At 41.3% G+C, this 26558-nt stretch overlaps 1 protein-coding gene across 1 annotated transcript in view; it reads right to left on the bottom strand.

Moving 5' to 3' along the window:
• The window catches only part of sntb1 (syntrophin beta 1), a 36965-nt gene extending 12428 nt beyond the window's left edge, over positions 1-24537 (bottom strand). The window contains exons 1-6 of the mRNA XM_022753509.1: positions 23837-24537; positions 11281-11524; positions 4670-4787; positions 4420-4509; positions 1828-1964; positions 911-1107 (exon numbers count right to left, since the gene is read on the bottom strand). Coding sequence (XP_022609230.1) covers positions 911-1107; positions 1828-1964; positions 4420-4509; positions 4670-4787; positions 11281-11524; positions 23837-24383 — 1333 coding nt within the window. The 5' untranslated portion in view covers positions 24384-24537. The remainder of the gene's footprint in view (positions 1-910; positions 1108-1827; positions 1965-4419; positions 4510-4669; positions 4788-11280; positions 11525-23836) is intronic.
• Positions 24538-26558: the final 2021 nt, after the last annotated feature.

Genomic DNA, 26558 nt, shown 5'->3' with positions numbered 1-26558 from the left:
CCTTGGAGTGTTAAATATAAATCGTGCTCTGCAGACGTGAATGAAGCCTTGCTATGCTAATCACAGCGTGACATTTAAACCTGGATCAGTGGGTGCAGACACGACTTAGGAGAGTTTTGAGTTTACTGGCGAAAAACGCTGACTAGAAGGGTGTAGTGTAGCATACGCTGCTGGATACATGCCGTTTCATATATGAGTGGAGTTTGAAGTGAAACTTAATTTGGCATGGTGTTATCATAGATGCAGAGAGGCGGGAGGCCCAGGGGAGAAGTGTAATTCCCAGGACATTTTGTGCTTGGAGAGGGAAGGAGGCAAAGAGGGAGCCAGAGAGAGGGGAGGAATTCCCTGGATGACCAATACCCAATGCTAAACGTGCGCACACACGCACACACGCACACACGCACACACACACACACACACACACACACACACACACACACACACACACACACACACACACACACACACTAGAATAGCATTCCTTTCTATAAATAGCAAGTGCCTTGTTCACATCTTCCATATGGCTGTCAAATTATATCACAAACCCTTTATCTCACTGAACTGTGGTCTGTGTTTGTGCATATATACAAATTTGCTTTATGCGCTGGATTTAGACTTTATTTTAGGCTTGCGAGACCTCAGGCAGTACTTACCCTTGCAGCCTTTTAAATCCCTCTGGATATGTTTTGCTGCAGCGTGTCTGAACACGACTGATGAAGCATCAGTGAATCCAGCCTAGTGACCTGTACAGCTCACTCCACTCTATCCACATCTGTGTCTGTGTGTGTGTGTGTGTGTGTTCCCATCTCTGGGGTCTGATTGTGAATGTTTCTACATGTTTTCAACCATTTTAAAAGGTGCCCGTGTTTCTCTATCTGAATCTGTTCATGTGCTATGCATCGGCACTCACTCGTAGTGACTTCTTTGATCATCTCAGCCGAGGCGTGACATCCGTTGACTATGTGTCTGGTCCACAGGGACAGTTCCTTGGTGGTCTCAGCCCGAAACAGATGAGTCTCGATGCCGAGTCGTGTGCCAGTCCGAGTGGCAAAGAACAGCTCCGTGCCAGAGTGAGGGGACCCCCGGTCAGGACCAGAGTGGACCAGACTGAATACACACACACACACACTCATGTACTTTCATATAGTATATGGAACAAATCAGTTATCACTAATAATAAAAAAGTAGAGCATCTTGCCTCAGGAAAAGAAACTTCTAACTTTCTAACACTTTCTTCTTATGAGATTTTTTTTCTGATTCTCATTGTGCCTTTCGTCATAGTTTCAAGAAAAACTGGTGGTTAAAACTGTTATCAGCTTGCAAAATATTTTGTTTACTGAGCCAAAAAGCTGTGGGAAAGTCAAGTCAGAAGCAACAAGATTAAAAGTCTACCATCATGCTAGTAGCTCTGTGAGGCTGTATTGGTCATTGTAAGAAACAATAATCATTAAAGTTGGATTAAAAAATTACAGTTAAAGTTAAAGTATTTTTAATCCTTGTCAGTGTTAGAAATGTGTTAGAAATGTGTTAAAAATGTTAACAATGTTGCATGCTAACATTTGCTGACAAGCACTAAGCACAAATAAGCTAAAAGTAGGTAAAATGAAAGTGGAATTATAGCACAAGTTTACCCTTTTGTTTGCCGTAGTATTTTAGCAATATCAGTTATTTATATTCATATTTTTAGATATATTTTGTTATTGTGACAACAAAATAGTCTCCATAAAATTCATTTATCTGAAATTATTTCTTTGATTTAAAAAAATATGTTATTGTGCAACTATGGTGTGTGTGTGTTGATGTCTGCACCTATGATGTTGGACCTACCGTGTTGCTAAAAGTGGATAAGTGTGTGCAGGGCTCTGCCAGGCCTCCCTGCCTCGTGGTAGACTGTCGTACAGCAGCAGGTCTTTCTCTGTCACTACCACCAGCACCGGCCTCCAGCTCTGCTTCTCACTCTCTGTCTGCAGCACAAACAGATAAACAATGAGATATGGATAGCCTTCCCCATACAGTATATCCCTTTTCTATACCCACTTAGTTTGTGCAGGGTCATGGGGGACTGTGCTATTCAAATGAAAATAGAAAAGGAAAGAAAACAAAGCTGGCTGCAAATGTTAGTTATCCTCTTCGTGGATTATTGCACTGTTTTGCTAAGTGCACAAATTACCAGAGTCTGAAGTAATAAGTTTAAAAAGTGATTACTGAGTATTAAATGGTAATTTTTATAATTACATCAACTGATCTTAATCACACAAGTTTGCTTAGAATTTGAATCAAGCACAACCTTGATTGATTTGATGCTACAGGATTTGATGTACCCTTGCCCTCTTATATTTATCACAAATACTGAAAGCGTCCTCAGGTTTTAAATGAAAGCTGGTGCTTCATCAGAGATATCAATGGTTGTGTGCCAGTGAGCTGCTTTATGGGATGAATGTTGTGTCTGAGAGAGGAATGGTGTTTAATTTGTACACTTAACAGTGTGTGGTGTAGACCAGATTTCACCTCTCACTTCATCCGTGACTGGGTACATTATTTTTCTCTCTCATACACACCCCGTCACACACCTTTCTGTCTCTGTCAATATTTCACTTCAAATTTCTGCTAAATGTTGTCGAAAGAAGCAATAGATAAAGATAAAGGTGGCTGGTGTGCAGGTGCAGGTACACTGTCAACACATTTGCTTTGCTGTGCCCCCTCGCCCACCCATCATTCCTAATGAGCAAAAACCTCACTTTCCCTTCAGAAACACACACTGTTAATCTCTTAATTTAGAGCACACACACACACACACACACACACACACACACACACACTCCATATTTCATTTTACAATACTCCATAACTATTCTCATTATGAGAGCTTATCTGCAGCCCAGCCATGGAATCCTAAGCTGCTCTTTGAAGTTCTGCCTCAGCCAATCATACCGTGGGATTTAGAGGGTCAAGGGTCAGCTTTTTAACATAATGAGAATATGTTGCTAAGTAACAGTATTGTACTGCATTTGATCCTTCAAATGCAGTACAATATTGGCAAATTCATGAGTACTAAATTAGGCACACACACACACACGTATGCGTGTGCGTGTGCGTGTGTGTGTGCGTGTGTGTGTGCGTCAGGATATGTTTGCACAGGTGTGTGTCTGTATGTGAAAGAGAGAGCGAAGCTTTAGCTGTGTACTTGCTTGTGTGAATTTGAAAAATGTATGTATCTGTATGCACAGCACATATGCACAAAGCAAAAATATGCATGCACACACGTATGCATATACACACACAAACACAAGACACACACAAGCACACACACAGAGGACCCTCATTGCTGTAATGTATTCCTGAGCTTGTAACCTCAACAGTCACAACTACATGCCAAAGTCTGAGCCTTGCCCTAAGTCAGTCGGTCACTCACACATGGTAAAAGACACAAGCCAGACAGGCCACAGCAGACAACATATGACAGACATACTGCCACAACAGTGGTAGCTCTGAAGGTGTCAGTGTGCTTCAGCAGAAGTGCCTGTCAGTTGTTTTAACATCACCTGATACCCTCTTCCCTCACACTTGTCCATTGTTAAAATAAGTGGGGTCAGCGTCTGGCCAGATGTGTGGATGTGAGACAAATTTCAGGTTTGACGGCTCAAACTGTCTTTTTTCATTCTTCACACAACTACATCTGTCATACACCCAAATGAGTGCTACTGATGGTGACGGTCATCTGAAAGTGTGCGATACTATCCCTGCATTTACATCATTAGTAGGTCACCCCCCCCTCTCTATGACAGCTAGTTTTGACTCCGCCTTTAAGTATGGCTATTTGGCTATCTGTCTGTAAATGTTCAGACGGCGCACTGTGCAAACTAGTTCATTTCAAGCAAACCTGACCTTTACAGACCGACAACTCATACTGTATCAGAAGTTGAAAAAATATAAATGCAATTAATCAATGAATAAATAAAAGGCCAATTTTAAGTGATGCACCTAAAAAATAGCTCAATAAATAGTCAATACAAAAGAAACAACACTTCAAGAATTATGTCAAATATATGAGACGTATCTTCAAAAAACATCACGTATCACTCAAGTTTCACATCCTAAAGCCAAGTCTTAACCTTTAAACAGCACTTTGAAGACGGGAGACTCAGCGAATATGTTCTCAATTTACGTACACGTTCACAGATTTAAGGTGTAAAACTCAAACTGAACCTCACAAAGATAGAACAAGAGCACACACACATGCACAAACATACCTACACAAGATATTCACAAAATAAAAAGCGTGAAGGTAACCCATTAAAAACGTGAGAAATCTAGAAGTATTGGTGTTACTCACACACACACACACACACACACACACACACACACACACACACACACACACACACACACACACACACACACACACACACCAACTCCTACCTTCGCTGCCAGCCATCCCAGGTGTCGTATCTCTTTGCTGCCAGCAACCCCCGTCCTGGCTGTGTTCTGGATGACCTCTGCCAGCGCCCGCTGCGGTGGGATGACAGTTTTTAGGATAGATGATCACTCAGGACGCATTACATTCAAAGCAGCTCCGCAGGAGCTGAATCACGGCCATTGAAATATCTAATTCTAATGGTCACACTGATGATGAGAGTCACCTGTAAAATCAATGTAATCAAAGACAGACCTGTGCCAGCGTGGATGTGACAGAGTGCATGGCAGAGAACCAGGACAGGGCAGATGGTTGGTCTGGGCACCGCAGCACCACAGTGTGCCTGGCGTCAGGAGAGTGTAGCTCCAGTTGTCTGGAAGAGAAGATAAGAAAAGTTCAAACAGCTTTAACCTCTCTGTTATCATTGAGGGGCTCTCAAACTTGTTCGCAACCTTAGATGAAAAAAATCCTTCTTGAATATTGAAATTGCATGCCTTATCAAGCAGACCCAATTTGACTCAATTTAGTCTTGAATCATAGTTTTAGCAACCAAATATTCAGCTTCAAGAGATGCTCATTTGTCTCATCTACTTGAGAATGAGCACTTGGATGGAACAACGTAATGAAGTGCAGTGAAATTTGAGTTTATTCGAGTCAATTTAAATCACGAAACAGCCTTTGCTCGTGCATCTTCTGTGGGCCATATGTCACAATACTGTCTCCATCTAAATTTCCATAACTAATCTGCTTATATCATATGGGAGGATTTCTGGCCTCGAGAGAAATGCATCTGTAAGATGCTTCTCCATCTTACTGAACTGCTCTTTGATTGTGTGCTCAGGGAATATGAATTTTAAGAAGGTACATGTGGCAGCCTTTATAGTGCATAATGCCACATGCTGTTGCATCAATACATTTAGTGCTCATGGCTGTGGAGTAAAACCAAAAGCAAAAATACTCTGAACAGGTATGCTAAAGCAAAGCAGAGCTTAATGTCCTTTCTGGACGAAGAAAAAAATAAACCAGATTACAATTAACTCAGAGGTTTAGGGGACAAGACATAGTAAACTAGTGTTCAGTGTGCGCCTGATGCTGAGATCTGGCCATATTTGAAGAATATGAACTTGAGTGGTTGTCATAATTTGTCATAAGAACCTTTAAGGTAAGGCAGAAAATAGAGATGTGAGATTTTAAACCACATATCAGCATGGGGCCGTGGTGTATTGAACGGGCAACAGTACAGTCAGTAAAACTTGCTGCACGAAGCACCCGGGGCAATTTTCTGTGAGTACAGGTTCAGCTTCAACTCATAACATAAATTAAAATGCATTCCTGATTCAGTGAGTTTGCCACCAACTATGAAACAATCTTGCATCTGTGCTAACAGCTCTCCACTGTCGAGGTGATCCTGTTGGGTTTTTTTTGTTTTTTTTGTTTTTTTAAAAAGGAAACCACTCCAAACCCAGAGTGGTTTCAACTCTGCAAACGTGCTTTCTTTGCAGCTTTCTTCATTCACACACACTGTAGACCAGGAAAAGCCCCAGTGAATGTGATGAATCTGCTCTTCCATCAAACCCTTGCAGGCGGGAGAGACCGTCTAGATCAGCTCCAGGTGTTTTACTCTGGGTTAAAAATAGAACTGAAGCCTGTAAAAGGCGAGTTGATTGAGGAGAGGACAGGGGTGAGCTGAAGGGGAGGAAGGGGGGAGAGGAAGGGGGACTCCAAGACCAGATGTGTGTTTAGTAGAGGACGTTCTTTAAGGATGGTGTCATTCTGACCTCCACGAGTTATACTAGACCTTATCTGCCATTTTCTGGCCAAGATGTGGAGTGACTTTGGGGCTAAGTTATCTCATCTCTTGTGTGCGTGACACAGACATTGGGAACATAGGGAATCACTGGGAGAGCAGCACATGAACTGGATGAGTAGTAGGTGGATTTGAATAAATGCAATTATTCATTGGTGAACTAACAGCTCCAGCTTTAAAGCAATAATAGAAGATCCAACCCTGTGGAAATTTAATAAAATAAAACTCAATATAAGCCTACTGGAATTAAGCTATTAAATATGTGTCACAGAGAACAAGAAAACACAGTTAGATTTCACAACAGTTCAATTATTTGTTTTGGCCTCTTCTCCCATCCCATGCTTAAATCCGGAGATGACTCAACCTAGATTAATTGTTGTGACACCAAAGCACAGCCAGGCTCCAACCAGAGCTGTTTTTAAGTCCTTTGTGACAAGTCAAGTTTGAAGCCTTGAGTCAAAGCAAGATTCAAGTGAAGTCTCAAGTCCTTAAATCTTAATAGGAAAATTGTAAGTCAGCTGCAAGTCTGTCAGGTGTCTGAACTCTGACGATAGATGGCATTTAAACACTTTCTCTGAAAGCTGTGTAATAGCATTTTGTAGGTGGCCGAATCCTTTCACAGCAAAGGCCTAATAATTAACTATTCAAGGTATGTGGCTGTCACTGTTATTTATTCTCTGCACTGTTCGGGGATTTTACCAGGTCAAAACATGACACTTACAGGGCCACATAAAACAACAGGTCTACTCTAACTTAGTTTCACAGGTTGACATATCCTGATGTTTTGTCTGGACCGATCCTACACTTCACATAATGACACTCAGTAATGTTTAAATGATTAGTCGATCAACACAAAAGTCATCACTATCTACTCTCACAGTCAACTAATCATTGAGTTTTGAACCCAAACTTGCAGCCCTACAACTTGATTGCTGTTACACCCTCTCTTCCATCTAAACACCCATACAGTATATGTGAAGTCTCCAAGCCCAAGCAGAGATAACGCTGATGAAGTTTCCTCCAGTTCTGCAAAAAAAATTTTGCGACGTGACATGTAAAATTGTTGTAGTGCCCCTTTAAATTCTTCCCTTCCTCGTGTCTAGTCCCATGTCAAGTCAAGTCTTTAGACAGGACTCAGGTCTGCAGCTCCGACTCCAACACAAGGTCTCAAACCATGCCTCCTACACTGAATGGTGTGTAAATATTTATCTTGGAGGATGTTTAGCCAACAGTTGGACTGCCTCGAGCTGTCGAAACAGAAGAAGATAATACATAAGAGGTTGTATCATTTTAGTTTTAAGATCAATGTTCCACACTTAACCCAGGTAAAAAACTTTTACTAAAAGTTTTTTTTTTTTCTTCCATTCAAAAACCTGTCAAGGTTAAACTGCGGTATAATGTTGTAGAAAATGTCATACTGTGAGGAACCATGCTGGTTCTGCCAGAAGTCATCTCTTCTTTTCTCCTTTTTACAAAGCTATACATGTTTTCTGCGGACGTCCGAGTCTCACACATTCACACTGAGGGTTTCAAGTGTGTTGCTTCAGTGATGACACAGATTAATGGTGAATGAAGAAAGAGATAGATTTCATCTATTTTAGGAGCTGAATACCTTTTCTTCTCTCATCTCTGTATCTTCCCCTTTCCCTTATCTTTGCTCATCTAAGCGTTTCCTGTTCTTTTGCAATTTCAATTTTTTTTTCTCCCATCTCTCCACACCTCCTCATAACATTTTTAATCTGCACTGTAAATGATAAGGCTGTAACTAAATCTTTTTTGTAATTTCATCTGTCAACAAATGTCACAGAAAGCTAGACTCATGCGTCCTCATACACAGTTTATGTTAAGGTGAGGAAAACTTCTTCAGCATGTCCACTCTCCTTCCTCACTGCTCTTTCCTTGTCTTCCATCATCTTCTCTCATCGCTGTACGTGTCTCGCTTTCCCTCACATCGTTCTGTCCTCCCAGGCTTACACAGAGTTTAAACATCTGCTGAAATGAACAGAGAAACCCCTCAGAGGGATGCAATATTGCACTGAATTTAGGATATATAAAAAAAAAAAAGATAAGCAGGCTTTCACTGTCACTTAACATAGAGCCTTTTCAGTCCTGAAACCAAAATAAGAAAAAAAACAGGGAGTGGGTTTAGTCTAGCCCTGCAATCTTTAACTAGTATAAATGTGAAAATGTGACTGTTTAAGTTTCATGGACATGGATTAAACATAAGATTTCAACTTGGGTGTCCTACTGTTCAAACATTTACTGAATATTTACTGGTGAGTCAAAGGGGAATTTGTCCTGGCTGCAAGAGTAAGGAAGGAACAAAAAACATGCTGGTCGAGGTAAATTGGACCGAGGACTTCATTTGTGACAGTGAATCTGCCCTACACCTTTATCTGTTATCTGTGTGAGACAAAACCTCTCCTTGTCACGAGATCAGACTCCTTGTGTAACTGGCTGACTAATAAAGTCAAAGTTATGGCAAACGAAGTGAATGTTCAACCCTGTTGTGCTCTTAAATAGTTTAATACATCATCCGAGATTTGTGAATGTGCAGCTCAAAGTTTCACCAAAGAGTCTGTGAGCATTTTGACAGCTATGATCAAATTTGATTTCAGTTTTTTTTTTTAAGGACATACCGTATTTCTGGGAGGAACTGACCAGTGCAACAACAGCTTTATGCTTAGTCAAGTGAAACTCAGGTCATGTCCTCATGAATATCTGTAAAAGCTTTGAATCTATCAAAATCTCTAAATGTCAAACATTTTTCCGTCCAAACTCGCCTGTTCAGATCAATTTTTAAAAGCCGTTTTCCACCAAGAAGCTTTCCATTATTTCTCCAGATTCTCATAAGAAGGAACTGGACAAAACTCTCAACAGCAAAGCACAGACAATCTCTGTCAGTAACTTGCTCTACAAAGACTCTACACATTCCCAGTAAGAAAATGGGACAATTGCATTTACATCTGTTAAGAGAAATGTACTTTTGTGAATCTTTTTTGTTTTTTCAGTGGTAAATAAAATAAGTTTTGCCGTAGAGTAACAAGCCAACAGAGAGCCATCTGCTCTGTCCTTGTAAGATGTTCTTCTTTTTCATTTTGTTTGTGTTTGTTTTCTTGATTGTTTGTGTGTGTTAGCATTTACATTTTACAGTTTCAACATGGAGCCATCTGACAACGTCTATGCACACAGAGGAAACTTTGAAGTCACTATTCACTCTCACCACTTGACTTTGATGTTTTTTCCAGCGTCTGAAGCTTTGAAGTTTCTCGAGGTTCAACTATCTCAAACTTCTAAAATCATACATATACGGGGGGGGGGGGCACATACGGATGGAGGGATGGCAGGATAGTGATACACGAGGAATCGTAGTGAAAGAAATGAATCGAGAGAGAGAGAGAGAAACTGATGGGAGAAGAGGATGGAGATGGAAGAGAATTGATTCAGACATAGACAGAGAACAGTAGGATATATAAACGCAGAGAGAGAGAGAGAGAGAGAGAGAGAGAGCGAGATCGTGAAAGAAAAGAAAGGAAAAGGAGTGGGAGAAGACAAAAGAAGAAGCAAAACACAAACAAGTGATTGAAAAAACAAGACCGAAAAAAGCTAAGACAAAAAAAAAGTATGACGAGTGGGAAGGCAAACAACATGGTAAGAGAGAAACACAGGGAGAGACAACTAGGACAGAAAGCACTGCCTGTGACACCAAAAAAAAAGTTGAAAGAGTAAAGTGCTTTCTTACCCCATTCTGTTTGATTAGGGCCATTGTCATATTACCAACCAATTAACTCGACGACACCTCCTAACAGACCACCCCCCGCTGACTGTGAATTATCTATGCGCTACTTCAAAAGTCTGTCTTTAATAAAAATGTGAAAATGGCCTAAAAAAGTCGGAGAAACACTACTGAGTAATCCCTTGAGGCTATCAGAAGTAGCTGCAGACCCGCAGGGTTGACTTCTCTGTTGTCTCACTGTCACAGTGTTGAGTTAAGGAGCAGAGAAGCATCAGTTAACATTTGGTTAATTAAGGTAACTATTTCTGGGTTCGCCACTATACACTCATGTGACAGACTTCTTTCACTGCAACACAGATCCACTGCATCCTTTCCACAATGGAGGTTTGCTTAAACTTGGACTGAAATTTGAATTTTCACTTTTTTTATGCAAGGAAATATAAAATACAATGATAACGTGTTTCCCTCTGCAGTGGTTGACTGACATTTGAGAAGAAGAAGAGGCACTGTCAACTTCCGTGGTGCACCACTGATAACAGACAATCCCCTCACATGCAGAAACAGACCAAAAAAAAATTCTGTTTTCAGTTCAACTTGTTATTGTCCTCAAATCCCATTAAAAAGACCAAATCCAACAACCATTACCGTTATGGTTACATCACATTCACGTCACGTTCAACATCACAAACCCACTGGAAAACGGGGTTAGTGAACGGCAGAGAGCAGCATGGAGGCCAGGGACTTTGGTACGCCAGTTACTTTTTTTTATAGCTTTTACTTCAGTCTCTTCAAACTCAACGCCGACTGAACGACATTCAAGCGATGCTTGAATGGAGAGGGATGGAATTTGTGGCTGAGTCCACCCATGTTTCCATCACTGTCAGTCGTCGCTGGAGCCAATAAATACTCATGACTAGTGCAGAGTCATTTGACCTGGGAATGAATGCTGATCGTACCCTTTCCCACTGAAGACAAAAGCCAGATGTTAGTGGGTGTTAGAGGGTTTTATTTTGTTCATTGTGAAAGGGGCTTTAGTAGTTTTGCAACATCCCAGCCCCGTCTGTGGCACTCGGCTCCAAGCCAATTTGTTCTAACAAAAGATGTAAATCTTTAAAAACTATTACACATAAATTGGCTGACTGAATTATGTGAGTGGCTAATCAATGAAACAATGATTGGTCTTTCAATGAAAAGCAATAAGCACAAGAGCAGCAGACAGATACAGATAAGACAGCGGCATCTCCAGAGAACTGCTTTCTGAGGACACAATGAGGATGTGTGTGTGTGTGTGTGTGTGCGTGTGTGTGTGTGATTGTCACCTACCTGTTTTCAGGGTCTGGTGTGGTCATGGCTCGGGTTACATAACACATCTTGAGTGGTATGCACCTTCTGTCGCCCTGCAGAGACAGGGAGGGCTGGGTGGAGGGGCTCGGAGGGTCTGAGGTGGAGGAGAAGGTGATGGGAGGACTGCCAATGCGGGGAGATTCAGGAGGAGGAGTTTCCCAGCCGATCTCTGACACTGGGGAGCCCTTTTTGACATATGGCGTGGCCTCGCGCATGTACTTGACTGGGTAGGATAGTAAAAAAGAAAAAGATTTTCAGTATAAAGTAAGACACGGTATAGTTTGAACAGTGACATTAAAGCAGCACCTTTTGAGTTTTAAACGTTCTGGAGACACTTTTGGTCAGGGTGGGGGGTGACACATTCATTGGCAAGATATAAAGGTATAAATCATCCACTTATTTTAGGTATGGAAAATCTTTCCAGTATTTCACAGGATACAGGTTACTGACCACATACTTATTCATTTAGTGTTAATAAAAAGTGTAGGTCACATCCCTGTTTTTAAACTGAAGTACAGTATGCTGTGAACTGTGTTTTAAAAAATGCTTAATGAATAAATGATTTTTTTATGTTTTAAATATTTAAGTTTTGAAGAAAAAAATGAAATGAAATGAATAGAATTTAAATCAAGGCCAATTGCGCAATATCGAATTTTGTCTCTTGCTGACAACATCATATAACACAGAGGTCAGTTAAGATCTGAGTAGAATCCATGTTTGACCTTGTAGCCATGTAAAATCCATACGCATTTGAGCAGCAGTAACCTGTGACGTGCTGTTTTGAGATGGTTGTCATCATAGTTTGTTGTTATAAATGAGAGGAAGGATGTGGGGACACCACAGATGTTCAGATACACAGCAGAAACATTAACTGTTTAATCATGCAACCACAGACACATTTGTATTATTATATTTATATACCTACATGTGGCTGCAGACAGAAAGATAAGTCTCAGCAACAGCTCTGTGTATTAATGATGCTTGAACTCTGCTGCAAAGACCCATGAGGATGTGTGGGTAGTCTATGGAAACTTGCCAGCATGTCATTTCCTTCCTTCGAAACAAAACTTTTGATTATGACTCTGCTCGATAACAGCATCATCCTACTGGTTCAGGGTTACACGACAGGGTGAATGGGTCTTTGAGTTTCATAGCAAAATTAATTTATGTACAACCTCTTACTTTATCATTGAATAGTACGCAAATGAAGTAGCCCTCGCTGCCGTCAACTTGAAACCATCACAGCAAATGTCAAAGTGCCAATAGCCAAAACAGACTCAGATGCCTCTTCGCCTCTCAGTTAATGCGTTAAAATGAAAGTATTCTTTGTGATGATTCAAACCTTGTCTCTGCTGCTACAGGCAAGCAGTATGAAGAAGAGAATTAAGGCACCGCAAAACACAGAATCTGCCTCCACAGCTCTCTGTATATTTCCAGATAGCATGGTCACAACTGATGCCGCCGGGCCACCTGAGAAACTTTCCAAGCAGTAAAACAGAAAGCTTCACTTGTAAAAGTCCAACTCTTAACCACTGGAGGCTTTATAACTATTTTAAATTCCTCATGTTTTAAGGTTCAAGAAGGGGAGAAGAAAAGTGAAGACAGGACATATGTTTCAATGAAAGACAGAAATAGAGAGGCAGAGATAAAGTGGGCGCTTAGCACGCTCTCTATGTCCTGAATGTTCTGAATCCCTGGTATGCCCTGGATGTTTAATTGGCATATCCCACTGTACAAGCCGCGTGTAATTGGCATATGGCTGGTGGCATTTGTAATGCAGCATGTGAACTATTCTTGGGAGAAGCACTATGGACCCCTATGAGACGGTGTAACAAGCCTAACCGCCAACCTGTGGAGGAGAGATGACAGGCTGACACATAACACAGAGGAGGAGACGGGGGTGATGTGAGTGTCCTCAATGGACCCACAGAGACGGTGTGATCCAGTTGCACAGTAGAATAACCCACACAGTCAGATCAAATTAAAGGACTGAAAATGTTGATGCTGATGTTTGTTAAAACGCATCATTACAAAGAACAGCGCAAGTGAATTCATTGGGCTGCAAAGACTGAATCCTCTGCGGTCGGTGGTGACAACCTTGTCTTTTATGAGAGTGACGTGACACAAAGGAACATGTAGGATTCCAATTTTAAAAGAAAAAACTAACAATCCAACTTTGATATAGACTTGTTTGAGTGCAAGGACACACACTAACACACACCTCATCTTCTGTGCTGCAAAGCATAAAGGTGTTTTTTAGCACCTCTCCCACCATCTGTGGTTGGGGTTAGGACTCAGGTTAGGTTATGGTTAGGTGTTGCAGAGATAACTGGCTTGGTTTGGGATGAGACTGGAGTCAGGTTAAGCATCTACTCAGACGACTTGTTGGGGTTATGGATAAGCTTTGGTTCAGATTTGGTAAGGGTAAAACACTTACTGACAGAGAGACAACACAGCACCAGTGACTCCCACATCCTGCAGGTGTGTTATGTTAGACTTAGTTATTTTCACCCTTGCTTTGTCAGCTTTCAGTAGCACGAGCCCTTGAGTTGGCAGTGTACGACAACCTCCTCTCGAGCCTTAGAATCTAAAGCCAACCATGGCCACAAAGCCTTCGCTGTAGCTGACGTGCTCCTCCTTAACAATGTTAACAACCACACGTCAGGGCCACGGCGGCTACGAAGGTACCACATGAGGACCACACAACCTGTGACTGGTCAGCACAGCTGCTTATGTTTTCTACAAGTTTCTGATGCTGGTAGTTTCCTCAGTTATCCCCTTTTCAGTAGTCACATTTAGCAGAGCCATCTCCACTGTAAACCTTGTGCTCACTGCAATCCCTGCTTACTATCACTGTAAATACAGCGACAATGCAATGTAAATACGGCGACTGTATGGAACAGTCCCATATTCAGAAATGAAACGAGATGAATCTTCCCACCATCGCTCCTTATCGCTAAATTAATGAAACCATGTAAACACAGTTTCTGTTGGCCATATAATTAAAGTATGATAAGACCTAATCAGGTATAATACATCCCTTATAGTGTTGCAGGGCTGATATTAACAGGAGAAAACAGACGCTGAACCACAAATCAAAACCGATGACTTATTAACCTTTTGCAACAACCACAAATCTGGTTTAGACTTTACAAAGCCTCACTTAATAATATAAGGAGTGTGACAAAGAGGAAGTGAATGGAAAGAAGCACTGAAACAATATGTCTATTATTCATAATCAAACAGATAATTCACTATTTGTTATTTATCAAGCAAAAATATCCAATATTCTGTAGTTGAAGGATCTAAAATGTGAGGCTCTTCTTTGCCTTTTATTATTGTAAATTGAATATCTTTGGCTTTGGAGTGTTGGTCGTACAAACACCTGCTGTTTGAAGACGTCTCCTTTGAGACTTTGATAGTCTGACAGACATTCACTTTTCTTCCAAGATTTTATGGGCTAAACAATGATGAAAATAATCATTAGTTACAGCCCGAATGACAAAGCGATAAGGGAAAATGACCTCAAACAAGATGAATATCAAATGATACTCCAATTATGTTGTCACAAGCTCACATCTATCTTCTGAAGTCTTATTACATTTACAGAGCACTTACTTAACTGACTAAATTGAAAAAAAATTATTATACAGCTATGACACAAATATAATGCTTAGTGGGTAATTTGTTTTCCGTTAACATTTACAAAGACGGACCGGACGGAGGAAATGTAAACTCATTGACAAGCGTCACTGTGGCCAGAAATAGAGCTGTAAGTGTTTCCAGCAGAGGGGAAAATAAATGGGGTGGAGTCCATGTGATCATTACACTGGAAGTGTGTAAATGTGTGTGCATTCCCTTGGGTCATGTTTTTATTCCATTACAGCACCACCGCAGCCAACTCTGCACAATAACGTCGATAGCCCGATAAGAACTTGGAGAGGAGAGGACTCTTGCTACTTGAGTCTTCATTTGAAACCAGGTTTCAAGCCGGTTTTCCGTTGCATTAGTTAAACCAAAATGCCGAAATGTGGAGCTGCCCTCCACCATCTGTCTGATTTTATTTTTCCATTTTCCAGAGAAAGCAAGAGCAAGCACATACAGACACAACTAAATCTTTTTTTTTTTCTTTTTTAATTGTGACTCCCACTCTCCACTTCATTTAGAGGTTACCATTACAGTAATTGTGATGCAGACATATGAATTTCACTATCACCAAAGACCAGCTGCTCAACTCCCCAATGAAAATCCAATTCACTTCCCTTGAAAGCTGTTCACTTATTTCTAAAGCACACTCAACCCCGGTCCCTTACACATTTTATAAATGAGGCAATTCATTTCTTCACAAGTGTTTGTGTTGACAGTGAAGCCAGCACTCCATGGATTTCAACTACATCTACCGCACACATTCACTATGAATACACACAAACACACACTTGTTCAGTTATATTTCTCAGTGTATGTGTTTGCACAGTACCAACACCCCTTCACACACACACACACACACACACACACACACACACACACACACACACACACACACACACGCTCTATAACATCAGGTGTAATTACTATATCTGTCTTGTGTCTTTTTCACTTAACGGTCTCAACAATATTTAATGAGGTCTGAAGTCATTGGACTTTCTACCATATGCTCCGAATGAGGATTTTCTTTGTTTGGTGAGAAAATGTACCAAAGGAAAAAAGAAACTTCCTCTCAAGCCTGTGGGAGAAGAATAGAAGGTTTAACATTGGGCGAAGTTGGAAAGAGAACAGACAGAGGTAGAGGTAGAAAAGAAGAAAAATGCTCCTCTGATTGCAGAACGAAGGCTTTCCCTCCTGCGCAGGTATCTGGATACTACAGCAGCACAAAAAGGTCTTTACAAATCCAGCCCCAGGCCATCTTTTTGTAAAGTTTGGACCAATATCGCAAAGAATTAAAATATTATCTTAAGTGAACGACAAACAGTAACTGAGATGGAAGATTTGAAATGTGCGTAGGTACAATTACTCAGTGATCTTTGAACTTCATGTCAAACAGTTACTAACTCTCTGCAGGCCCACGACTTTCAACAAGTAGATAAGAAGACGTGTGAAATATGTGCTTTCATAAGATAACAGTTGGATCGGATGAGGATCTTTGCTAAGACGTCACATTTTAGAAAAGCTTGAAGACGTTTTTCTCTCTTTTTAACATTTCGACACGTTAAATTGAAGAGATAGTAAAAGTGACACACTATTAGGAAACTGTGGATTAAAGCAAATTAATAGTGTCACTTCTGAATAAAGCACTGAACATCATAATATATTGTTCAGGCTGTAAATGGGGCCATGATAATGTGAATGTGTGGTAGTATATGTGCTGCAAAGTTAATCTAGTAAAAAGTATACAACTGAACTCTGGACACAGAAAGATGAGCATATTTGCAGAAAATCAAATAAGCAAATACAACTGATGTTTTAACCACATAGTTCAGAAGGATGTGACATCTCCATTACACTAAACAGTAAACCTCCAAAACCTCCCTAATATGTTAACACAGGGAAATCGGGGACATATTGTTTAAAAAATTTAGGGCGGTAAATCTGCCTCCATGTGAGAACACAAAGCTTGACAGGCATAGCTACAGTTAAGTGGGGCGGGGATTAGCAAACGGTTCAACCTCCATAGGAACAAGAGCTAGATGTCATCAAAAATTACAAGTGCATCATCTTTAAAACAAAAATCATATATTCCTCCGTCTTGCTCATCCATATTAAACTGTCTACAACATCATCACGGCAACTTTTCCGAATGCCAAGAGGATGTTTGCATAAAGAAAGATTTGAAAGTATTGAAATAAAAAAGTGGAAAAACTGAACAGCATGAAACCTATCTTCATGATGAGTTAAACCACTGAGCTATGTGTTACATGTTCCATTAGTTCCATAAATGCTGACAAAAACCACCATACTTAACTCAAAACCACAACCACAGAAAGTATGAGCAGATGGTAGTTTTTACAGTATGCTGTTGACTCATAGACAGTGTCATGGCTTCAGCAAAAAGCAGTGAAGCAACATAACAGTTTAACAGACTTCATATTTTGGGTCGTTTGTGGTCACCCTTTTAAATAGTTGCGAAATTCCTAATTGCAGTGTGAAACTGAAGAGTTTCTCCACTGTACAAGAGCTCACTTTTATGATGGCCATCATGAGAAAACTAGGACGAAACAAACACAATGTATAAAGACACAATGATTACACCTGGAGGGGAATGAAGTTTTTGTCTTCTTCAAACAAAGCTGACAGGAAAAACAGATGAGCCACAGCTCTCCGTCTCCGCTTTTGTTTTGGCTGTGTAAACATCCAGAGAGGAGAGGAATGAATGATTCAATCTATTATCCTCGCCACAACAATCACTACTGCAACTCCACAGTTGTTGTTATTATCATCACCATCATCCGCTCTGAGTCAGACTCCACAAACAGTAGCGGAGGAGATGATAGCTTCTCTAATGACATAAACAGTCAGCTGGTAGACACACAGACTCTCTCACACTCACACACACGCATGCACACACCACATATTGATTGTAGCATCAGTCTAGACAACACTGCTGACTAAACGTGATGACACACGTCAATATATTCAAGCAGGCACATGCTGATAAACACACACACACACACACACACACACACACACACACACACACACACACACACACACACACAGACCCATCCAGATGCCAGGTGATGACAGGTACTGCTTGTTAAGGGCTCAACAGGGGAGCTTTTGGGACACTGACTCATTTCCTGTCTGTAGTTTGGCAGATGTTCTTCTTTATTGTACTCTGACTTTGTATTATTAATTTCTTTTGCTTCCACCTTTAGACTATTTGGACTTGTATTGATGCTTATAAATAATACTGTTTGATGCTGTGTCTACACTGAAATACATCTGGTGTCATACTTACCTTAGGACCCCCAGTTTCAAACTGGACTGTTTTCTCACCGTTTCCCATCACATTTATCCATTCTGACTAAAACCATCTCCATTATTTTATTATAGGGTCCTGAAATTAACGTTAATTCACGTAGCCTAGCAACCGTAACTAGGCATGGCAAGGTTGTCAAGCTTTGGATTTCTCTACATGTTGAAGCGTTGTGTTTTGGGTTGTAGTATTAATACCCTGCATCTAAAGAATTTAGAGGGTTGTGTCTTCTTTATTTAGCATTTCCAAAACACAACAGTAAAAACATCGTGTTTCTTTGCTCTACAATATTATCATGTCCAGCTATCTAGCTTATGATCTACAGTATAGTAGTATTAACCTTTTCCAGCATTACTTACTAGGCCAAGGAGCTAACTATGTAATTTTATGGGGCTACAGGTAGGTCCTCAACTGGTGAGGATGCTAGTTTTGCCTGGGACATGATGCTATAGCCTCAGTCTTTAGGCATGATACCATATATAGTATGTAACCACCATGTGCATAAGATTCCTTTTACAGGATTCTTGTTTTAAAGCGAATCAGTCAGGTGGACACAGTGTTTTCAACCAACTTGCAGAGCTAATGTTAGTTTAATTATCTCGCTAGCTATAGCTGATAAGTTCGATAGTTCTGATAAGCTGATAGTTTGCTATAGGAAAAGAGATCATTTCAAAATAGCTGGTTGTCAGCTAAATATACCTCCAAAATACCTCCAATACCTACCTCCATCCAAAATCAAAGACTCACTTTTCTCTGCCCCCATTATCAATGGAAACTATAGAGTGCATTGGACCAGTGTATTTTTGGACACTGTAAAAGAAGTTATGTCATAAAAAGTAATGAAAAACATCATTTACCACTTGAAATACTATTTAACAGTATGTACTAAAACATTTTGTTTGCCATTGATGGATACAAATTCTCTGAAGATGTTATTATTTACATAAACACCATGAACTGTTATTGACTACACTACCCATCCTAACACACAAACGTTCTACATAAATAACCTGACCTTTTCTTGTGTGAGTTGATGTCATTTATTTCTCTGTTTTCTGGCTGTTAAACACCCAGTCATCTAAACCTAGAAACGGTTTTTCCATGTTCGACTGGTCACTTTCATTTATAAACACAAGTGAATTGAAATAGACAGTTCTCTGTAGGAATTGTTCTCATCCCTTTTCATCTTATCCAAATGACTCTTTATGCTGAGAAAGAATACCCTTAACAGCCCCTTGGTGGGACTGATATTTCAATCATCACTGCATAAAACAACAAAACAAAAATGAAAACAATAGGAGGAAAACAAAACAGAGCAACAGGGACAGAAAAACAGTAACAGCTGGGAACATTAAGAGGTCGCTATCCTTATGTGACCACCTCACAGCCAGGACCGACACCGGCACGCAAAGGGGTCATGTCTCCTGACAGGTTCTGTATGGGAGCTTGTTATGAAGGGGAGGAAGCGGGACAAGAAAGGACACACATCTGTGTATTTGAGATCCTCTGAAACGTTTAAGGGTTCAGTACACTTCAAACAAAGGATTGATTCACATGTTGTCTGACAATGTGTAAGGACAAAAGTGTTCTGTTCCCTCTGTATATGCAGGTATGGACCTCTAAGAGTATTGGGTGAGGCTGATAAATAATGAACTCAAGAAGGGTGTAAACTTAATTTAATTATTACTGATAATTGTGTTGATGCTACGTGTGTATTTTTACAGTCAATAAAGAAAACTCTATCAACTCCTATGTATGTTGAATTATGACAGTAGCAGATCTGTAGCTGTAAAAGGTGTAGCTTAACCAAACAGCTGCAGCTAGTCTCTCCAAGTGTGCTCCTCCTGGCTTTATTACACTGCTTTCCGATCTCCTTCCAAGAACTCAGTGTTTTTTGAACGTCTTTGTCTTGACAAAATGAATCATAAAAATGGGACAATCTCTGCTCAGAGGCATCCATGTTGTTCCATCACTTGTAGTGTTGTCACAACAATAGTTGTGTGGAAAAAAAAGTAAGCGTAATAGAGAAGAGTCTACTCCCCACTTCCACGTAGCTGGCCATTACGCCTTTTTCACTGAGGACATTTTGACATGTCACAGTAGCAAAACCACAGATGGAAATCATTTTTAAAAATGGCTGAGTTCTGTTTAGGTGATTCAAGTTCAGGGCCCTGGTATTAGAGATGGGAATTACAGCTCTTTGAAGGGAGCCGGATCTTATGGCTCCATTCCTTTCCTCAAACCATTGTTCTTTTTTCTTTGTGGCAGGAGGCCCACCCTGTCAAGGCGAATGTCTGTCCCTGACTGACTGACTGACTGACTGACTGAGTGATGGAGTTACACCACTGCTGCGTTTTTAAGTGGATATTTACAAGACAAAAGTCGTCCAAATATTCTGCTTTATTGTTGCTTTTGTTGCTGAAGTGCATCCGAATGCTGCTGCTTGGCTCATGTTTTATCTCGTGACTGGCAGGTTGGCACTGTTCACGTGTTAGTAACACCACTGTTGTTCAGGTTGCCCTTGTTAGCTCACCTAAGAATCTTTGGTGAGTATGTCAAATCACAGTGCACTATACCAGCTGTGCAAGTACAAACTTGTAACTATAGTGTTCCCCATCAGTATGTAATTGAAGGCATTATTTGTATATAACCAATCTTTCACTGGACCACCATAATGGCACTGGCTGTGGATGCCAGGGACTCTGTGACTCAGCTGCAGAGCCGTGATTGATCCCCATAGGGAAATTCACTTTTGGCTCGTCAGACTGCACCCTGAGCCACTGAACAGAACCACCAGAGTCAGCACCTCACTCAGGGGTTGGCACTATAACCAAGCAGATGCTCTCTGACATAGGGACTTGAACCTAGGACTGGGAAATTAACAAAAAAGAATCGAAACCGACATTAGAACCTCTCACCGACGCATTCATTCGTTATTATTGTTTGTTTATCGTTTGTTCATTTATCGTTAATTGTAATTGAGGTAAAAGTTTGAAATAATCGCGATATTGATTCGAAGACATATAGCCCAGCCCTACTTGAACCCTGGTGCTCTGGTTGGAGGGCAGTTTTTTTTAACCACTGGGTCAATCTGCTGCCTTTTTACAGCCTGCATCAGGTGGGAGTGAGTGGTCGCCGTCTATTTTAGCTGACTCTGTCCTCCATTTTCCTAATGAGTTTCAAGATGGCTTGTCAGTGCTAGAGTAAAATACACAGACTACAAACAAGCACGTGCAAGCTCTCTTGCAAACAGGCAGACCCACTTACAGATAATGCAGGAAAATACAGTGCACTGTGCACACACAGACGCACACTCCTCTCCCATGAGACATGTGCTATCTCCTAACAGTTGGATCAGATGTTTCCTCCTGATCTCTTTCCTCATGTACCACAGTCTGCTTCTCTCACATCTTAGAAAGTGGCTTACACTCAGGAATAAAACAATGAGTTTTCAGGCTCACTGCTCACGTCTTTTTATTTGAAACTTCCCATGCTTGGTTACATGGTAAGCACCTTTCATGCTCCCTAAGATGCATGAAAGTCATTGGAAATGCACTTTGTCATTCTTTTTTCTTCCTCTATGTTTCACTGCTATCCCAAATGCAAATGATCTCAGTAAGATTGCAGTTATGGTGAACTACCGTGCCTCCCTTAAGTTAAGCCATACTGTCATCTGTACATCAGCCTCATAGCCTCCCTCATTAGCTCTCCTTCAGTTTCAGTCTCATGCTACTGTATCTCTCTCCCTGTCAGCACTTTCCCCATTAAATTCACATTTCAGCTCCACCCCCTCCCATTTCTTTCTCTCTCTTCCTCTGTGCCTGCTTCATTCCCTCTTTCTTTATTTCTCATCTCAGTAAGTTTTCAGCTGGGACCTGTTTTACCCTCTGTAGTATAGCCCCTGTAACCCCCTGGGAAGGCCCATCACCGTGTTTGCATGTGTATATATATGAGAGAGAGAGAAAGAAAGAGAGAGAGAGAGAGAGAGAGAGAGAGAGAGAGCGAGAGAGAGCGAGAGAGAGCGAGTCAGCGAGAGACACTTTGTTCTTACTATCTTGGGTCCAAGAGTCCTCTCAGGAACAGGAATTAAAAACTCAGAAGTGGGCACATTTTCCGGCGTGTGAAAGTGTTTGTGTTTGTGCCTGCAAACATGTATGTGCACATATGTGTGTGTGTGTGTTTGTGTTAAGGGGGTAAAATGATGTTAAGCCTTCAGTGTGCCTGCCATCAGTCTAATTTTTGGCTAAATACAACTGCAAAACTCCAACTTGGCTGCACTGCTCGTGTGAGTGAGTTGAAAGTAAGTGTGTAGGCTACTGCATATGTGTGTGAGTGTGTGTGTGTGTGTGTGTGTGTGTGAGAGAGAGAGTTTTAGAGAGAGAGAGAGAGAGAGAGAGAGACGCTTGAGGAAATGCAGAACTGGATTTGTTTGAGTGGCCTTGCTTTGAGAAGTGCGTGAGGAGGTAAAGGGAGATGATATGAGTTTGATTCTCCCATGGCACCTCTGATTGCATAATAACTGTTTCCTTAGAAATCCAAACTGTTCTTTTGTGCTAAATCCAGTCAGTCAGCCCCCTGTTTACCAACTATGGCAAAAAGCAAGTGTGTCCTGACAGCAAAGTGGCATCACATTACACCCTTTAAATACAGTGTCTTCCGCTCTTCAGCTGTGAATTAAATAAATTTGCTGAGATGCCAGAAAAACAGTTTCACTTCTGTTCAATTTGGCTCACTGGGAGAGAGACTGTGTGGCGACAACCAACTGTGACTTAATCAATAAATAAGAAAACAAATTTCATTAAATGAGATATGAATAGTAGTGAGTGAAATGAATGCAAGAAAAATACCATATTTCGTTTCTTAGCCCTTATTAATAACCAGTAGCTCCTTTCTCTAATGGAAAATAAATTGCATCCTACAGCAGAGGTTTTCATTCCCAGAGCCGTGCTGGTTTTCTTTCTGTTTGTCCAATCAGGGAGGGACTTATACCTGGGAGGCTAAGTGAATGCAATCAACTGGCAGGTAGAATAGAAAAAACTTGCAGTAGCGTACTTTGTGTCCTGAGAACCAGGGTTGGCAAAAGAGCCACTGACCTACTGGAGGATATGCATAAAAAACCCAACACCAGTCTAGGAAACAGGCAGCCATGTAGAGTGAAAACTCACAACACATGTGACATGTGTCCCTCTCTGAAAGGTGAGGTTCTCAGGCTTAGTAAGGAGATCTCTGCCAGAGGTTACATTCGGTCTCCATAAAAATAAAAAAGGAAATTCACCAGCATTTCTTAAATATCTTCCAAACACTGAATGTGCTCAGCTAAACTGAGATTTAACTCTTATCTCTGCAGGTATGCAGAACAACCTTTCACAAAAACATATCAATACAAGCACTGACAGTCACATGGGGGCTTCCTGAAAAAGGACCTTATGCTGTGGGAGCTCACTAGATGAATGAGGGCATGCATGTGGGATGAAGTGTGGGATTCCCTGAAACATACACTCTCCACTCTCTCTCTCTCTGTCATCCTCTCTCACACACACACACTCTGTCCAGCCTGCATACCTTCCAGGGTCACCTCCTTCCCGGCCCGTTTCAGCGCCTGCACAGCCTCGTCGTGGGTCGCGTCCCGCAGGTTCATACCGTTCACGGACAGGATGGCGTCCCCGACGTACAGAGCCTGGGTCTGGTCCGCTGCGAGCCCCTTGAATATCTTGCTGATGAGGATGGGCATTTTATTCTCCTTCCCCCCTTTGATGCTGATCCCGAGCCCCCCGATCTCCTGCTTGGTCACCTTAACGCACCGCTTTCTGTTGGCGATCGCCTCGGGTACTCGCTCCGGGAGGTCTGTGAACGCGGAGCGCAGAGTTTGGGGTCCGTTGTTGGAGTTGGTGTTATTGTTGTCCAGGTAAGATCCGTTGGCAACGCCGTTAGAGTTGACATTGTCGGTCACGTTGTCGTTAGCGCTGCTCTCTTCGCAGCTTAACGTGAGCGCTTCCTCGTTCAAGTTGACCAAAACTTTGTGCCACCGCTCCCGCACCAAAACCTCCACAAATCCACTTTTTTGCACTCCGGAGGCACCAGAAACTCCCGTCGCTATTACCACCGCCATCTTTGGAGCATTTCTTTAAAATAACATGTGATTTAGTTCCCAGCGCACTCTCACACACCAACTTCCACCCTGTCTCCCTCACGCTCAAGCTGGACTTTGCCCCTCAGAAGTTTTCTGCGGGACTTGTCAAGCGTCCCGACCAACCAGCCCGAGCCCTTTGGGCACAGGCTGCCCTCCGCTCCGCCTGCCTGAGATCCTATCTGCTGGGTGGAGTTTACTCCCCCCGCCGTCAGCGATCCCATCAGATCCTGCATGCACAAAATGTCTTCATCATTTCCCCAGAATATTTGAGACGTGACAAGTGATGCATTGGTAAATATAACAAGTACCAAACAATCTTTACAGAACATCCAGTACTTTATCAGTTTCACTTGCATCATGTTGGTGACATTTACCATGAAATACAGCCTCCTGTGATGTTATATGTATTGATGTATATACTGGCCATAGAAAGAAATCTGTTTCATGAATAAAACCATCATTTTGTAGTGTGCGTTCTTTGGCCACGTGGAGATGGAGATGTGAAAGAAAACTCGACCTTTCCATTTTGGTTTACTGTTTTACAACATTATTTTAACTAAATAGACTAATTCAAAATGTCACTGACTTTTACAGCCTTCAAATGTCCATTGGGTCCCACTCTGCTGTTCGCGTTCACGTTGCAGAAGTGATCGGTTACGCGCGTACAGGAATGCGCCTGTGCCGGTTTTTGATGTTTCAAAGAGAGAGGGAGCGAGGGCGTATTACTGGGGAGCTCCAACACGGAGAGACCCCCCCTCTGAAACTTTGCTCTCCATCTCTATAATTATTATTATTCCAAAGGACATCCTCTCCTCGTGCCCTGTCAATCCCACTGGCTCGCAAGTAAGTGAACTGAGAGCGTGAGGGTGCAGCCAGTGTTATCAGTAAAATGACTGGAGCCGCTGAGTGCCCCCCCTGGCCAGACGGACCGTCCTTCACCGGGATGACCCCGGTTCAAGCGCTGTGTGTGTGTGTGTGTGTGTGTGTGTGTGTGTGTGTGTGTGTGTGTGTGTGTGTGTGTGTGTGTGCGCGCGCGCGCGAGCGGCTGAGAGGACACCGGCAGCTTCAATCTGCAGGACCTGGTGATATTAAGGGGAAAACTCACCAAGCAGCTGCTGTGACTTCAGCGAGGGCTTTAAGTACCAGGAATCTTCGGCATTTTGCATGTAACACTTCGCTCTATACATTTGCATTTTCTTTCAAAAGCTTTCACTTTGAATCACGGCATCCTTGCTTAATAAACCATGCTTCACACTGATCTGTTAGAAATGTAGCTGCGACACCTACTGGTGACACTGTAAATTGACGTTTACCTGTCGGTCTGGCATTACACTAAATTCAATATGAAAGCCCACTCTAGTAAACAAAAAGATACACATATACCAAGCAATAATGAACAAACTGCATGTTGGGAGTTTTTAATTACCTCCATAATTTTAAGATCAACTTTTGCACTTATATTTCTGTAGTGACATAATGTCTTGTCCCTGGTGAAATAAAGATTAGTCATCCAAATTAATAATCTAAAGATTATTAATATTTACTTTATTGAACAAAACATGTTATAATTCATTTAAATGCACAATAGTGTTCCATTGTATTTTGATTAATATACTCAGGTTAAGGTTTTTCATAGAATATTCAAACTTCACAAATTTGACTCAGTTGAACATGTTAAAACTCGAGTTACACCAAGCTGCTTGTCAACAAGCTTTAAATCACCTCTTTTCATGCGTGCATGGAGACTTTCTTTAAGGACAGGGGTTCAGAAATTCTACTTTTGGATATCCAACATATGAAGGAGGCATGGGAGACTAGAATATGTGCAGTATATAAGGTGCTGCTCTGTCCTGTTCTCTTCATTGCTTTATATTAATGTGTCAATGTGTGACTTGGCCAATTCAGCATGCTGCTGAATTTAAAAAGATTGAAAACAATAGTTGATCTACATTTTAACTTATATCAAAGGATACATGTAATTATTTTTAGAAATAAATGCATTATACATATATATACTGTACATATATATATAGAATTTAATATATGTCAGTGTATGTGTCATAATTAATCAAATTGTGTAATCATGGGAATATATAGTACAGGAATGCTGTACAAAGCTTCCTCCCTGCCCTGTAAACCACACTAGATCATTAC

Source organism: Seriola dumerili, unplaced genomic scaffold (assembly GCF_002260705.1).
Source record: "Seriola dumerili isolate Sdu_G_001 unplaced genomic scaffold, Sdu_1.0 BDQW01000191.1, whole genome shotgun sequence".
Lineage (NCBI taxonomy): Eukaryota > Metazoa > Chordata > Actinopteri > Carangiformes > Carangidae > Seriola > Seriola dumerili.
This window is presented reverse-complemented; position numbering and strand designations above follow the sequence as displayed.